The 14,827-nt window shown below is 47.8% G+C and overlaps 1 protein-coding gene across 11 annotated transcripts in view; it reads right to left on the minus strand.

The window, feature by feature from the left end:
• The window catches only part of ZNF16 (zinc finger protein 16), a 19,267-nt gene extending 5,256 nt beyond the window's left edge, over positions 1 to 14,011 (minus strand). For 2 of the 11 annotated variants that reach the window (XM_017883607.1, XM_017883603.1), the window contains exons 1-3: positions 13,340 to 13,734; positions 11,720 to 11,741; positions 9,876 to 10,080 (exon numbers count right to left, since the gene is read on the minus strand). In XM_017883607.1, the coding sequence (XP_017739096.1) occupies positions 9,876 to 10,080; positions 11,720 to 11,741; positions 13,340 to 13,518 (406 nt within the window). In that variant the 5' untranslated portion in view covers positions 13,519 to 13,734. The other 9 variants (XM_017883614.1, XM_017883609.1, XM_017883604.1 and 6 more) reach the window with 8 other exon arrangements.
• Positions 14,012 to 14,827: the final 816 nt, after the last annotated feature.

The raw sequence follows: 14,827 nt of genomic DNA on the forward strand, positions 1-14,827 counted from the left end.
TTTTTGTGAGACAGAGTTTGGCTCTTATAGCCCACGCAGAAGTGCAATGGCACCATCTCAGCTCATCGCAACCTCCGCCTCCTGGGTTCAAGTGATTCTCCTACCTCAGCCTCCTGTGTAGCTGTAATTACAGGGATATACCACCACGCCCAGCTAAATTTGTTTCTATTTTTAGAACACACGGGGTTTCTGCACATTGGTCAGCCTGGTCTTGAACTCCTGACCTCAGGTGATCTGCCTGCCTCAGCATCCCAAAGTGCTGGGATTACAGGCGTGAGCCATCGTGCCTACCCAAAGAAAATCTTTTTAAAAAGTCAGTAAACTTTGGGCTTAAAGGTGAAGAAAAAGATTTGAAAGCAAATACAATTGTTTGCACTGTACTCTTGGCACCCAACTGGAGAAAAGGACAAGGGCTCTGAGCCCTTCCAGAACAAAACACACCTTTTGTGAAGAGAAAACATCTTTATGATTACAGGCTTTTACGATGAGTGGGATAATTACCCGAGTCATAAACCACGTCTGTGTGGGCGCCGTGGGTGGCTGTGATAAACCACGCCTGTGTGGCTGCTGTGCATGGCTGGGATAAAACACGCCTGCGTGGGCGCCGTGCGAGGCTGTGACAAACCACGCCTGCGTGGGCACCGTGCGAGGCTGTGACAAACCACACCTGCGTGGGCGCCGTGCGAGGCTGTGATAATCCATGCCTGCGTGGGCGCCGTGGGTGGTGTGATAAACCACGCCTGCGTGGGCGCCGTGTGAGGCTGTGATAAACCATGCCTATGTGGGTGCCGTGTGTGGTGTGATAAACCACGCCTGTGTGGGCGCCGTGTGTGGCTGTGATGTGCCAGTGGCTGCACCACATCCTCCCTCAGTGCCTCGGCTGGGCTGTGTGTTGAACAATCCCCAGAGGCACCTCACACACAGATGGGGGGCTCCTTACTTCTTCATCTCCTACAGCAAGTTGTTTTCATTTGACTTGATTTAAAAATTTACTGAGGTGAAATTAACGTAACATAAAATTATTCTAAAACGAACAATTCAGTGGCATATAGTACACCTACAATGTTATGCAACCACTACCTGTATTTTCAAAACATTCCCATCACTCCAAAGTAAAACCTGTTAACCATTAAGCAGTTTATTCCCATCTTCCTCTCCCTCCAGCCCCTGGCAACCACCAATCTGTATTGTCTCTATGAATTTACCTATTCTGGATATTTCATAAAAACAGAATTACATAGTATGTGATTCTATTGTGTCTGGCTTCTTTCACTTCACACGTTTTGGAGGTTCATCCGCGTGTAGCGTGTACAGTACTTTCTTTTCATGCAAATTATACTCATCTGCATGTAGACACCACAATTAATCATTCATCCATTGACGGACATTTGGGCTGTTTCTACCTTTCGGCTATTATGAATACTACTGCGGTGAACATAATACACATGTACTTGTTTCAGTACGTGTCTTCAATTATTTTGAGTACATAGTCAAAGTAGTAGTACCATCTAGGAGTAGTACCATGTTCAAACTTTTGAGGAACCACCAAATTATTTTTCAGAGTAGTTGTGCCATTTTACATTTCAGCCAGCAATGTATGAGCATACCAATTTCTCCACATTCTCTTGAATATCCTTTATCTTTTGGTTTTTTAATTACAGACATCCTAATGAATGTAAAATAGTAATCTCATTATGGTTTTGATCTGCATTTCTCTAATGACTAACGATATTAAGCACTTTTTCTTTTGCTTATTAGCCATTCATATATGTTCTTTAGAGAAATGTCTATTCAAGTTCTTTGCCCTTTATTTATTTATTTATTTATTTATGAGACGGAGTCTTGCTCTGTCACCCAGGCTGGAGTGCAGTGGCATGATCTCGGCTCACTGCGAATAGCTGGGATTACGTGTGCATGCCACCACTCCCGGCTAAGTTCTGTATTTTTAGTAGAGACAGTGTCTCACCATGTTGGTCAGGATGGCCTTGAACTCCTGACCTCAAGTGATCCACCCACCTCGACCTCCTGAAGTGCTGGGATTACAGGTGTGAGCCACCATTCCCAGGCCGTTTTTAAATTGGCTTGTGTTTTGTTGTTGATTTGTAAGACTTCTTTATATATTCTACATACTACACCCTTATCAAAAATATGATTTGCAGATTTCCTCCCATTCTGCAGGATGCTTTTTTCACTTTCTTTCCTTTCTTTTTTTTCTTTTTTTTTTTGAGACAGAGTCTTGCTCTGTCACCCAGGCTGGAGTACACCAGTGTGCTCTTGGCTCACTGCAACCTCTGCCTCCTGGGTTCAAGTGAGAGCCTCCAGAGTAGCTGGAACTACAGGTGCATGCTATCATGCCCAGCTAATTTTCATATTTTTAGTAGAGATGGGGTTTCGCCATATTGGCCAGACTGGTCTCAAACTCCTGACATCAGGTATCTGCCTGCCTTGGCCTCCCAAAATGCTGGGATTACAGGCGTGAGCCACCACACCCGGCTTCTTTCCGCTTTCTTGATAATGTTTTGATACTCAAGTTTTAAATTTTGATGAAGTCCAATTTATTTATTTTTTTCTTTTGTTGCTCATGCTTTGGTGCCATATCTAGGAATCCACTGCCAAATCCAAGATTGGGAAGATTTACCACTACACTTTCTTCTAAGAATTTTAGAGTTGTTAGCTCTTACATTTAGGTTGTTGTTGTATTTGGAGGTAATTTTTGTATATGGCATAAGGTAGGGGTTAAACTTCACTCCTTTTTTGAGACAGAGTCTTGCTTTGCTGTTCAAGCTGGAGTGCAGTGGTGATCACAGCTGACTGTAGCCTTGAGCTGTTGGGTTCAAGAGATCCTCCTGCCTCAGCACCCCTGGAGTATGCACCACCACATCTGGCTAATTTTTTTTTTTTTTTAGTAGAGACGGGGTTTCACCGTGTTAGCCAGGATGGTCTCAATCTCCTGATCTCATGATCCGCCGGTCTCGGCCTCCCAAAGTGCTGGGATTACAGGCTTGAGCCACCGTGCCCGGCCTTTGTATTTTTTTTGTAGAGAAAGTCTTGCTATGTTGTCCAGGCTGGTCTCAAACTCCTGGTCTCAGGCGATCCTCTCACCTTGGACTCCCAAATTGCTGGGATTACAGGCATAAGCCACCACATCCGGCCCCAACTTCATTCTTTCACATTTGGATATCTACTTGTCCCAGCACCATTTGCAGAAGGGCTATCCTTTCTCATTGATTGAAATGTCTTGGTACCCTTGTTGAAAATCCACCTGCCACATATGTATGGGTTTATTTCTGGAATCAATTCGATTCCACTATTTGTATGTCTATCTTTGTGCCAGTACCACATTGTTTTGATTACTGCAGCTTTGTAGCAAGTTTTGAAAGTGAAAAGTCTAAGTCCTCTTTGTTATTTTTCAGGATTGTTTTGGCTACCCAGGGCTCTTTGTAACTTCATATGAATTTGAGGATCGTCTTTTCTGTTTCTGCAAAAAAACGCCATTGCAATTTTGATAGGAATTGCATTGAATCTGTAGAACACTCTAGGTAGTTTTGACAATACTGTCTTACAATTCATGAACACAAGATGCCTTCCATTTATTTGTGATTTCTTTAATTCCTTTCCACAATGTTTTGCAGTTTTCAGTGAACAAGTCTTAACCTTCCTTGGTCAAATTTAGTCCTAGGTTTTAATTTTTCCTATTGATGCTATTGTATATGGAATTGCTTTCTTAATTTCCTTTTCACACTGTTCATGGCTGGTATACAGAAACAACTGATTTTGTGTGTTGATCAGTTGCTGCAACTTTGCTGAATTTGTCTATCAGCTCTAATAGCTTTTTTTTTTTTTTTTTTTTTTTGTTGAGACGGAGTCTCGCTCTGTCGCCCAGGCTGGAGTGCAGTGGCCGGATCTCAGCTCACTGCAAGCTCCGCCTCCCGGGTTTACGCCATTCTCCTGCCTCAGCCTCCCGGGTAGCTGGGACTACAGGCGCCCACCACCTCGCCCGGCTAGTTTTTTGTATTTTAGTAGAGACGGGGTTTCACCTTGTTAGCCAGGATGGTCTCGATCTCCTGACCTCGTGATCCGCTCGTCTCGGCCTCCCAAAGTGCTGGCATTACAGGCTTGAGCCACCGTGCCCAGCCCTCTAATAGCTCTTTTGTGGATTCTTTGGGATTTCATATATATGGAGTCACATGGAAAAAGAATTTTACTTCATTTCCCCACTGGATGCGTTTTATTTCTTTTTCTTGACTAATTGCTCTGGTTAGAACTTGCAATACAAGGCTACATAGTGGCATGTGTGTCTTGTTCCCGGCCTTAGGGGAAAAGTTTTGTTCTTCACTACTGTGTATGATGTCAGCTTGAGGGTTTTCACAAATGCCCTTTATCATGTTCAGGAGGTCCCCTTCTATTATAAGTTTTATGAATGCTTTTTTTCTTTTTTAAATTATAAAAGCGTTAGATTTTGTCAAATGTTTTGTTTGCATAAATTGAGATGATCAGTTTCTCTCCTTCATTCTATTAATGTGATGAATTACAACACTAGGTTTTCTTATGTTGAACCACCCTCATCCTGGGTTAAATCCCACTTGGTCATGAGGCATAATACCCTTAATATGCTATTGGATTCAGTTTTCTATTTATTTGTTGGGGGTTTTACATCTCTAGCCATAAAGGATACTGGTTTGTAATTTTCTTTTCTTGTCTTCAAGCCATATCTTCATCTGGCTTTGGAATCAGTGTAATGTTGACTTTATAGAATTAGGAAGTGTTCTCTCCTCCTTTGGAAGACTTGGTGAAGGTCTGGTATTAATTCATTAAATTCACCTTTAAACCCATTTTGGGCCAGGTGTGGTGACTCACGTCTGTAATCCTAGCACTCTGGGAGGCCGAGGTGGGTGGAATGCCTGAGCTCAGGAGTTTGAGATCAGCCTGGGGAACATGGTCTCTACTAAAAATACAAAAAATTAGCTGGGCATGGTGGTGCATGCCTGTAATCCCAGCTACTCAGGAGGTTGAGACAGGAGAATCACTTGAATCCGGGAGGCAGAGGCTGCAGTGAACTGAGATCGTGCCACTGCATCCCAGCCTAAAGAACAGAGTGAGACTCCCTCTCAAAAAAAAAAAAAAAAAAAAAACCCATTGTGATCCTGGACTTTATTTTATTGGGAGTTTTTATTCCATCTAGATGTTCTATCCATTTTTCAAAGTGGAGTACTGAAGTCTCTATTATTATAGAGCTATTTCTCCCTTCCAATCTGTCTGTCTGTTTCAGACAGTTGGGCGCTCTTTTTTGATGCGCATCTGCTTATAATTGCCATATCTTCTTGATGACTCTACTCTTTTATAAATATACACTGTCTTTCTTTGTTGTCTATTTTATCTAATATTAGCATAGTCACCCCAGCTCTCTTTTGGTTATTCTCTGCATGGAATATTTTTTCCACCTTTCACTTTAAACTTATTGTGTCTTTGAATCTAAAGCCTCTTGTGGCATATAGTTGGACCATGCTTTCTTACACATTCTGTCAATATTTGCCTTTTGACTGGAGACTTTACATGTAATTACTCAAAAGGAAGGACTTCTGCCATTTTATGTTTTTGATAAATCTTTTACCTTTTTGTTCCTCAATTCCTCAACTGCTGTATTCTTATGTATTACCTTTTTTGTACTGTACCATTTTAATTCTTGGCTTACTTCTTGTGTTTTTTTTTTTTTTTTTTTGAGATAGTCTCGCTCTGTCACCCAGGCTGGAGTGTAGCGGCATGGTCTCGGTTTACTGCAACCTCCGCCTCCTGGGTTCAAGGGATTCTCCTGCCTCAGCCTCCCAAGTAGCTGGGACTACAAGCGGGCGCCACCGCACCCAGCTAATTTTTTGTATTTTTAGTAGAGATGGGGTTTTACTGTGTTAGCTAGGATGGTCTTGATCTCCTGAACTCATGCTCTGCCCACCTCGGCCTCCCAAAGTGCTGGGATTACAGGCGTGAGCCACCGTGCCTGGCCTCTTGTGTCCATTTTTAAGATTTTTTTTTTTTTGAGACAGTGTCTCACTCTGTTGCCCAGGCTGGAGTGCAGTGGTGCAATCTTGGCTCACTGCAAGCTCCGCCTCCTGGGTTCATGCCATTCTCCTGCCTCAGCCTCCCGAGTAGCTGGGACTACAGGCTCCCGCCACTATGCCCAGCTAATTTTTTTGTCTTTTTAGTAGAGACGGGTTTTCACTGTGTTAGCCAAGACGGTCTCGATCTCCTGACCTCGTGATCTGCCTGCCTCAGCCTCCCAAAGTGCTGAGATGACAGGCGTGAGCCACCATGCCCAGCCCATTTTTAAGATTTTTTTTGAGGTGGAGTTTTGCTCTGTCACCCAGGCTGGAGTGCAGTGGCACAATCTCATGCCTCTGCCTGGGTTCAACCTCTGCCTCCTGGGTTCCAGTGATTCTCCTGCCTAGCCTGAGTAGCTGGGATTACAGGTGTCCACCACCATGCGTGGCTAATTTTTGTATTTTTAGTAGAGACGGGGTTTTGCCATGTTGGCCAGGCTGGTCTCAAACTCCTGACCTCAGGTGATCCGTCTGCCTTGGCCTCCCAAAGTGCTGGGACTACAGGTGTGAGCCACTGTGTCAAGCCCATTTTTAAGATATTTTCTTAGTGATTACCATGATGATTGCACTGAACGTTCTAACATCCTAAAACAATTTAGACCAGTTAAGTGTCAGTAACACACAAAATCTCTGCTTCTCTATAAATGTTACCCCCACTTATGATGTTATCATCACAGATTACATCTTTATATATAGTGGGGTAAAAAACAAAGACTTATAATGCAGACCTTTTATGCATTTGTCCTTTAGATCACTTAGGAAATATGTATTGGCAAAAGCCACAATTAATTTTGCACCAACCTAATACAAAATGTACTTAGAAACCAAAATACAGGGATACTAACTTTTATACTTACCCATGTAGTTACCTTTACTGGAGGTCTTTATTTTTGTATGGCTTTGAGTCCTTGTCTAGTGTTCTTTCATTTCAACCTTTAGGACTCCCTTTAAAAGCATTTCTTGTAGGGCAGCCTATTTGTAACAAGCTTCCTCAGCTTTTATCTATCTGGATGTTTTAATTTCTCCTTCACTTTGAAGAATAATTTTGCCAGATAACAGAATTCTTGGTTAACAGGGTTTCTTCCCCCACTTAGCAGTTTAACTAAGCCGTCCCAGTGCCTTCTGACCTCTGGGTTCTGATAAAAAACTGGCTAGAAATCTTACCCAGAACCCCTTGTTCAGGATAGGTCTCCTCGCTTGCTGTTTTCAAGATTCCTTGTATTTCAACAATTTGATTAGAAAGAGACCTGCTGCGGATCTCTTTAAATAGACTCTACTCAGTTTGTTGAACTTCTTGCATGTGTAGAATGCCTTTCATTACATTTAGGATACTCTCAGTCATTATTTCTTCAAATACTTTTTCCATCCCCTTCTCTACTCTTTTCCTTCTTGAACATCCCTACTATACACGTTGTTCTACGTGATGGTGTCCCATGGTCCATTAAGTTCACTTTTCTTTTTTCTTTTTTTTGACAGGGAGTCTCACTCTGTCACCCAGGCTGGGGTACAGTGGCACGATTTCAGCTCAACGCAATCTCTGCCTCCCGGGTTCAAGCGATTCTCCTGCCTCAGCCTCCAGAGTAGCTGGGACTACAGGCACATGCACCACGCCCGGCTGATTTTTGTGTTTTTAGTAGAGACGGGGTTTCCCCATGTTGGCCAAGATGCTCTCGATCTCCTGACTTCAAGTGATCTGCTTGCCTCGGCCTCCCAAAGTGCTAGGATTACATGCGTGAGCCACCGTGCCCAGCCATGAAGTTCACTTTTCTTAGATCTTTTTTTTCCTCCTCAGACTGATTTCAATTGTCCTGTCTTCAAGTTTGCCAATTTTTCTGCCTGCTCAAATCTACTGCCGAAACCCTCTAGCAAAATTTCCACTTCATTTTTTAGTTCCAGACTTTCTATGTTCCTTTTACAATTTGTATTTCTTATTGATATTTTCATTTTGTTCACACATCATTTTCCTGGTTCTTTTAGTTCTCTATGGTTTCTTTTTTTTTTTTTTTGTGAGACAGAGTCTCGCTCTGTCCCCCAGGCTGGAGTGCAGTGGCACAATCTTGGCTCACTGCAATCTCCACCTCCCGGGTTCACACCATTGTCCTGCCTCAGGCTCCAGAGTAGTTGGGACTACAGGTGCCTGCCACCATGCCCAGCTAATTTTTTGTATTTTTAGTAAAGACGGGGTTTCACCATGTTGGCCAGGATGGTCTCGATCTCCTGACCTCATGATCTCCCGCCTCGGCCTCCTGAAGTGCTGGGATTACAGGCGTGAGCCACTGCGTCCAGCCTAGTTCTCTATGGTTTCTTTTACCTCTCTGAGCATATTTGAAGCAGTTGATTTAAAGTTTTTGTCTAGTTAAGTACAATGTCTGTGCTTTCTCCAGGATGCTTTCTGTCAGCTTACTTTTTTCCTTTGAATGGGACGTATTTTCTTGCTTCGTTATATGCTTCATGATTTTCGCTTTGTTAAAAACTGCACAACTGAATATGAAAATGTGGTATCCCTCCCCTAGGCTTTGCTGTTTTTGATTGTTGAAGACTAGAGTCACATGTTCATTTAGTGACTTTTCCAAACTATTTTGCAAAGACTATTCTTTGTCGAGCACAGTCACTCAAGTCTTTTCTTTAGCTTGTGTTCAACTAGTGTTTTGACAGAGATTTCTTTGAATATCAAGAGAAAATAAAACAAAACACTTCTCCCAGTCTTTGTGTCGGGGTACTTTTTTTTTTTAACACTATTTACAACTCTTTCTGAGTTGACTGCCTTCACTGAGCCTAGAGATTGGCCAGAGTTCTCGAGAAAGCTTATGGTCTTACGGTCTTTTCTGAACACACATCCACTCCTGGGCACACATGTGACTTCCTGGATTCCCCAAAATATATGGGTGCTTTTTTTTTTTTAACTTATTATATTTTTTCTGAGACAGAGCCTCACTCCAGTTGCCCAGGCTAGAGTGCAGTGGCATGATCTCAGATCACTGCAACCCCCACCTACCAGGTTCAAGCAATTCTTGTGCTTCAGCCTCCCAAGTAGCTGGGATTACAGGTATGTGCCACCACACCTGCCTAATGTTTGTACTTTTAGTAGAGACAGGGTTTTGCCACGTTGGCCAGGCTGGTCTCGAAGTCCTGGCCTCAAGCAATCCGCCCGCCTCGGCCTCCCAAATTGCTGGGATTACAGACGCGAGTCATCACACCCGACCTTTCTTAATTTTTAGTAGAGACAGGGTCCTGCCATGCTATACTGGCTAGTCCTGAACTCCTGGCCTCATACGATCCTCCTACCTTGGCCTCTCAAAGCGCTCAGATCGTAGGTATGAACCACCACACCCACTCCAAAGCTGCTTTTGAATGCTTTTATTTCCCCACAAGAAACTCCTCAGCTTTTCTTCCTAGGCTTTAGACGGCCAACTGTATGGGTAACCATGGTACAAAGGCCTGGACCAGAGTAGAGTCCGGAGGGGACAGGGTTGCCACTAGCCTGGCTGTTGAACTGGGAAGGGGTCAGGACTACAGGGCAAATCAAAGGACCCTGGTAGCCATCATGTCATACCTCTTTGTGTTAAGTGGGGAAATCACAGTTCTGCTCAAGGTGCCAGGGGCCAGACCAGGTCAACTTCCTTGCTGACATCCAGCCTTGGCTCCTTGAGTCAGAGTACCCCCCTCACCCTCCCCACCTGTGATGACACAGATGACACAAATGCCTCCTAGGGGTAAGCACAGGGTTCCATGGACATCACTTCCTCAGAATAAGGGCACCAGGGGGAACTGTACTTAAAGTACCTGGCTGCTGATAGTGAGGGCAGATGGCTTCCAGCTCAGTATCACTACAGCAGGGGGGACCACAGGCTGCAGATCCAGGGTGGGTCACAGCAGGAGCATCACTCACAGGGGCCTGGGCTGCAGGGGTCCAAGGGGATGGTCCTGGAGCTGAGAGCTCCATTTCTGCCTCCTCACGGCGAGTTCTGAGGCTGGGCATGACTAGGACCTGAAGACCAGCAAGAAAACAGGTGAGTATACACACAGGCTAGCTCGAGATTCATCCTCCCATCAGGCCGGGGTCTCTTCCTCCACCCCTGTAGCCTAAGATCTGAAGAGGGCCTGGTGCTGCCTGGTCTCAGGGGCTGATGCTATGTTCCCTGATCCTGGACCCAAAAAGAGGGAGTCAGCCACGGAGACACAGACTCACAAGCCAGGGCCACAGCTACAAAGGGGCAAGATTCTGACCCTAACGCAAAGTTGGGTAATGGTGCCCAGGCCTACCAGATAGGAGGGCAGCCCCCATAGGGCCTGTATCCTGCTGTGGGGCCTGTGTCCTGCTGTGGGGCCTGTATCCTGCTGTGGGCCTGTGTCCTGCTGTGGGCCTGTATCCTACTGTGGGCCTGTGTCCTGTTGGGCCTGAATCCTGCTGTGGGCCTGTGTCCTGCTGTGGGGCCTGTATCCTGCTGTGGGCCTGGGTCCTGCTGTGGGCCTGTGTCCCGCGGTGGGCCTGTACTCTGCTCTGGGGCTGTGTTCCTCCTGTGGGCCGTACCCTGCTGTGGGGCCTGTGTCCTGCTGTGAGGCCTGTGTCCTGCTGTGGGGCTGTGTCCTGCTGTGGGGCCTGTGTCCTGCTGTGGGGCTGTGTCCTACTGTGGGGCTGTGTCCTGCTGTGGGGCTGTGTCCTGCTGTGGGCCGTACCCTGCTATAAGCCTGTGTCCTGTTGTGGGGCCTGTGTCCTGCTGTGGGCCACACCCTGCTGTGGGCCTGTGTCCCGCTGTTGGGCCTGTATCCTGCTGTGGGCCTGCGTCCTGCGGTGGGCCTGTACCCTGCTGTGGGCCTGTGTCCTGCTGTGGGCCATACCCTCCTATGGGTCTGTGTCCTGCTGTGGGCCTGTACCCTGCTATGGGCCTGTGTCCTGCTGTGGGCCATACCCTCCTATGGGTCTGTGTCCTGCTGTGGGCCTGTGTCCTGCTATGGGCCTGTGTCCTGCTGTGGGCCGTACCCTGCTATGGGCCTGTGTCCTGCTGTGGGCCATACCCTCCTATGGGACTGTGTCCTGCTGTGGGCTCGTACCCTGCTATGGCCTGTTGTCTGCTGTGGGCCCCTGTGTCCTCCTATCGGGACTGTGTCCTGGGCTGTGGGGCCCGTACCCTGCTTATGGCCCTGTTCCTGCCTGTGGGCCATTACCCTGCCCCTATGGTCCCTGTGTCCCTGCTGGTGGGCCTGTGGTCCCTGGCTATGGCCCTGTGTCCTGCTGTGGGCCGTACCCTGCTTGTGGGCCTGTTGTCCTTCTGTGCCACTCATCACTCCTTGTTGCCTGACATTCAAAAATGCCTTCCTGAACCTGGGGCAAACGCTAGACCAACCTTAGAGTGGGAGAACCAGCAAGCTCCAAAGGTTGAGCCAAGCCAGGGGCCAGCCCTGTGCCTGCCAAGCCCCCCACAATGTCACCCCATTATGTTCCAATGCCTACCAATCCTAGTGGTCCCAACCTGTCCTGAAGTTGCACCATCCCGGGAGCATCCACACCAGGTGTTCCCATCTTTACTTGCCTGGGACGTTCTCCCCACTGTACACTACTCCTTCTTAAGCTCTCATTCCCCCATTTCGTGTTGCCCCCAGTGGTGCACTTCTGCACTGACACCAACCTCCTTGGTGATTACGTCCAGTCTTGAGACATCAACATCCTTGTTAATAATGACTCACAAACTTGGGCTCATCTCCAGTCCTAACTACTCTCCGTGAGCAGAAAATAGGACACTCCCATGTGGAGGCATGATGGGCTCCTCACATGGACCAGATTACTGAATCTCCCTACCCCCTCATCATACCCTGCCCGGGTGCCCACTGGGAGCACTGACACACCTCAGCCCTTCACTCACAAGTACTGACACTGACTCCTCTGTTCTTTATGAGCACCAGCTGAGAGTGAGGGTGTGATCAAGGAGATCTGCAAAGGGGATGTGAAGAAAGGAGGCAGGAGGATGGTGCAGGGAGTCAAGGTGATGGTAGGTGTCACCCATAAGCTATGTGGGGAAGAAAGAAGGGCTGGGTGATGCTCCTGGACTCAGATCACCATCAAGGAGAAATGCACAACTAGCGGTCTGGGTGAAAAGGTCAGAGGACAAGTGTAGGGAAAAAACTTGTGGGAGAAGGCAAGGAGATACCAACAGAGCTCACAGGGATGGTCACTACGGACAGACGATAAGGGAGCTTGGCTGCCAGATGAAGGCCACATTTCCATGTCAGGAGAGACAAAACTAACACCTCAAGATTAACTTGGCAGGGTGCTCAGAGGAATGGTGGGAGATGAGATTCAAAGCAGTTACAGCACTAAGGTGCCTACCATGCGGCAGCAGAAACAGAGGAGACATAGGCGATGGGTGTGACAAGGCCCTCAGCGACTGCATCTGCCTGCCCTTACAGTGCCTATGCCCAGTTTTCTCGAGGGAAACCTCTCCCAATCCAAAGGGAGACGTAATATTCTGCAATATTTATTTAGTTCATTTTATTTAAAAATACTTTAAAGTCTCATTTTTTTCTGAATAGGGGCATAGTCACCTCAAAATTTAAAAGGTAAAAGAATTTATAGTGAAAATCCCCAAAGATCCACTCAGTTTCCCTTGTTTCTAGTGTAGCGTTCCAGATTAATCTAGGTTTACACAGCAAATATACAAACATACGTTTGCCTTTTAATGATAAACTACACCCAACTATGCTATTACTTCACACCTTATTTTTCTCACTTCATTATGCGTGGGATCTTGCTTACCGGGACACAGAATAAACGCCCCCCTCTCCCCCAGGTCCATATCCTAATCCCTGGAACTTGTGCTTATGTTACACTACATACCAAAAGGGACTTTGCAGAGGGAATTAAGGTTATGGACGTGAATTACCCTGGTGGACCCAATCTAATCAAATGAGCCCTTAAAAGCCTGAGAAGGATCTGAGGGCCACGTGGAAGGACCTCGGAGAGCTAAGGGCCACTCAGGCCGGCAGCCAGCACTCCTGAGGACCAAACCCAAGAAACACAGATTCGGCCAACAGCCTGAACAAGCTTGAAAGCGGAGTCTCCTGGCTAATGGCTAAGACCGCTCGAGCAGTCAGACAACTGGAAGAGCCAGCCGCCACCCTCCCACAGCAAGCGGCCACGGGATGGGCCCTGGCCGATCCCTCAGCACCTTGCCCCTTGGGGGAGAACGGGCCCAAACTCTCCTCCCTTCCCAGAGTATTTCCTCCACACGCAGAGCGACTCCACTACTGACTGGGCCTCCCTGGCAGGACATCTGAGGCCGAAACCCCGTTTCTCCCCCAGCTCTGCTCTGTGCATCTCCGACTTCGCATCGAACACCAGGAACCGCGAGCCCACCATGTCTCCCACGCGCAGAGAACCACCGCATCGCACGGCTCCCCCGTCGCTCCGCCCAAACTCGAACGGCGGCATCGATACGCGGGAACGCTATCAGCCTGCGGGCAGAGTCCTAGCTCGGCCCCCGCCGCGACCTTACCGCGGGCTTTCCCCAGAGACCCCCCTACGCGGGAACGCTATCAGCCTGCGGGCAGAGTCCTAGCTCGGCCCCCGCCGCGACCTTACCGCGGGCTTTCCCCAGAGACCCCCCTCCTGGAGGCCGCCCCCAGAGGCTCCGACCTCCAGCCGAGGCCAAGCGGCCCCCGCCCCGCCCCCCGGCGCTCCCACAACCCACCGCGCGGCTCCGCCCCCGCCCGGGGGGGTCCCCGTCTCGCCGCCCGCCCCGTCTGAGCCCTGAGAGGTCCCTGGGCCCCCCACCCACGGGGGCATCAGGGACAACCGGTGCGGGGTCCGAGGCGTGGAGCTTCGCGGAACTAACTCACCTCAACAGGTCGCGCTTGGAACGGAGGCAGCACCGCGGAACAAACGCCTCTCAGCCAACGCCGGCTGACCCCCGGAAGTCCCGCCCCGATTTCCGGCCCGCCGCTCGTTCTGTCTGGGACAGCGTAGCCACTCTAGACGGCGGGAGGCCGGGGCGACTCTGTGGTTCAGCCCCATTCCTGGTCCCGCTAACCCTGAGCCAGGGACCCTTCTGTTACCCCTTTTTTTCAGAGTGAACCCGTGCACTGAACAAGGCGGCAATTGAAGAAAAGGGGACACTATTAGAAATGCAGAGATAATGAGATATACTGTTTAGTAGGAGATTTTAATACACCGGCCCCCAGAATCGAAACAGATGGTAGTTTGAGAAAAACCTAAGGATACATTTTTTGGAAGAAATGAATCATTCAATCAGTAAGTGATTAGAAAGATAAATGGAAGAATTCAAATTCCTTCAGTAGATAATGTTTTCGTGAGATTGTGCATGGATCATTTATAATACGGAAATGAATTGTACACTTGGACATAAAGAATACAAATAAGGCTGGGTGTGGTGGCCCACGCCTGTAATTCCAGCACTTGGGAGGCCGAGGCGGGCAGATGGCTTGAGGCCAGGAGTTTGAGACCAGCCTGGGCAATATAGGGAGACTCCATCTCTACAAAAAATACAAAAGTTAGCCAGGTGTGATGGTGTGTGCCTGTAGTCCCAGCTACTCAGGAGGCTGAGGTGGGTGGATTGCTTGAGCCGGGGAATGTGCGGCTGCAGTGAGCAGGGATCACACCACTGCACTGGTGAGAGAGTGAGACCCTGTCTCAAGAAAACAAACAAACAAACAAACAAAACAACCACCAAAAAAGCCCACAAATATTTTAACGTTCATTTTGCAGGCAAATTAAACCATTA

Source organism: Rhinopithecus bieti, unplaced genomic scaffold, assembly GCF_001698545.2.
Source record: "Rhinopithecus bieti isolate Rb0 unplaced genomic scaffold, ASM169854v2 scaffold_13617, whole genome shotgun sequence".
NCBI lineage: Eukaryota > Metazoa > Chordata > Mammalia > Primates > Cercopithecidae > Rhinopithecus > Rhinopithecus bieti.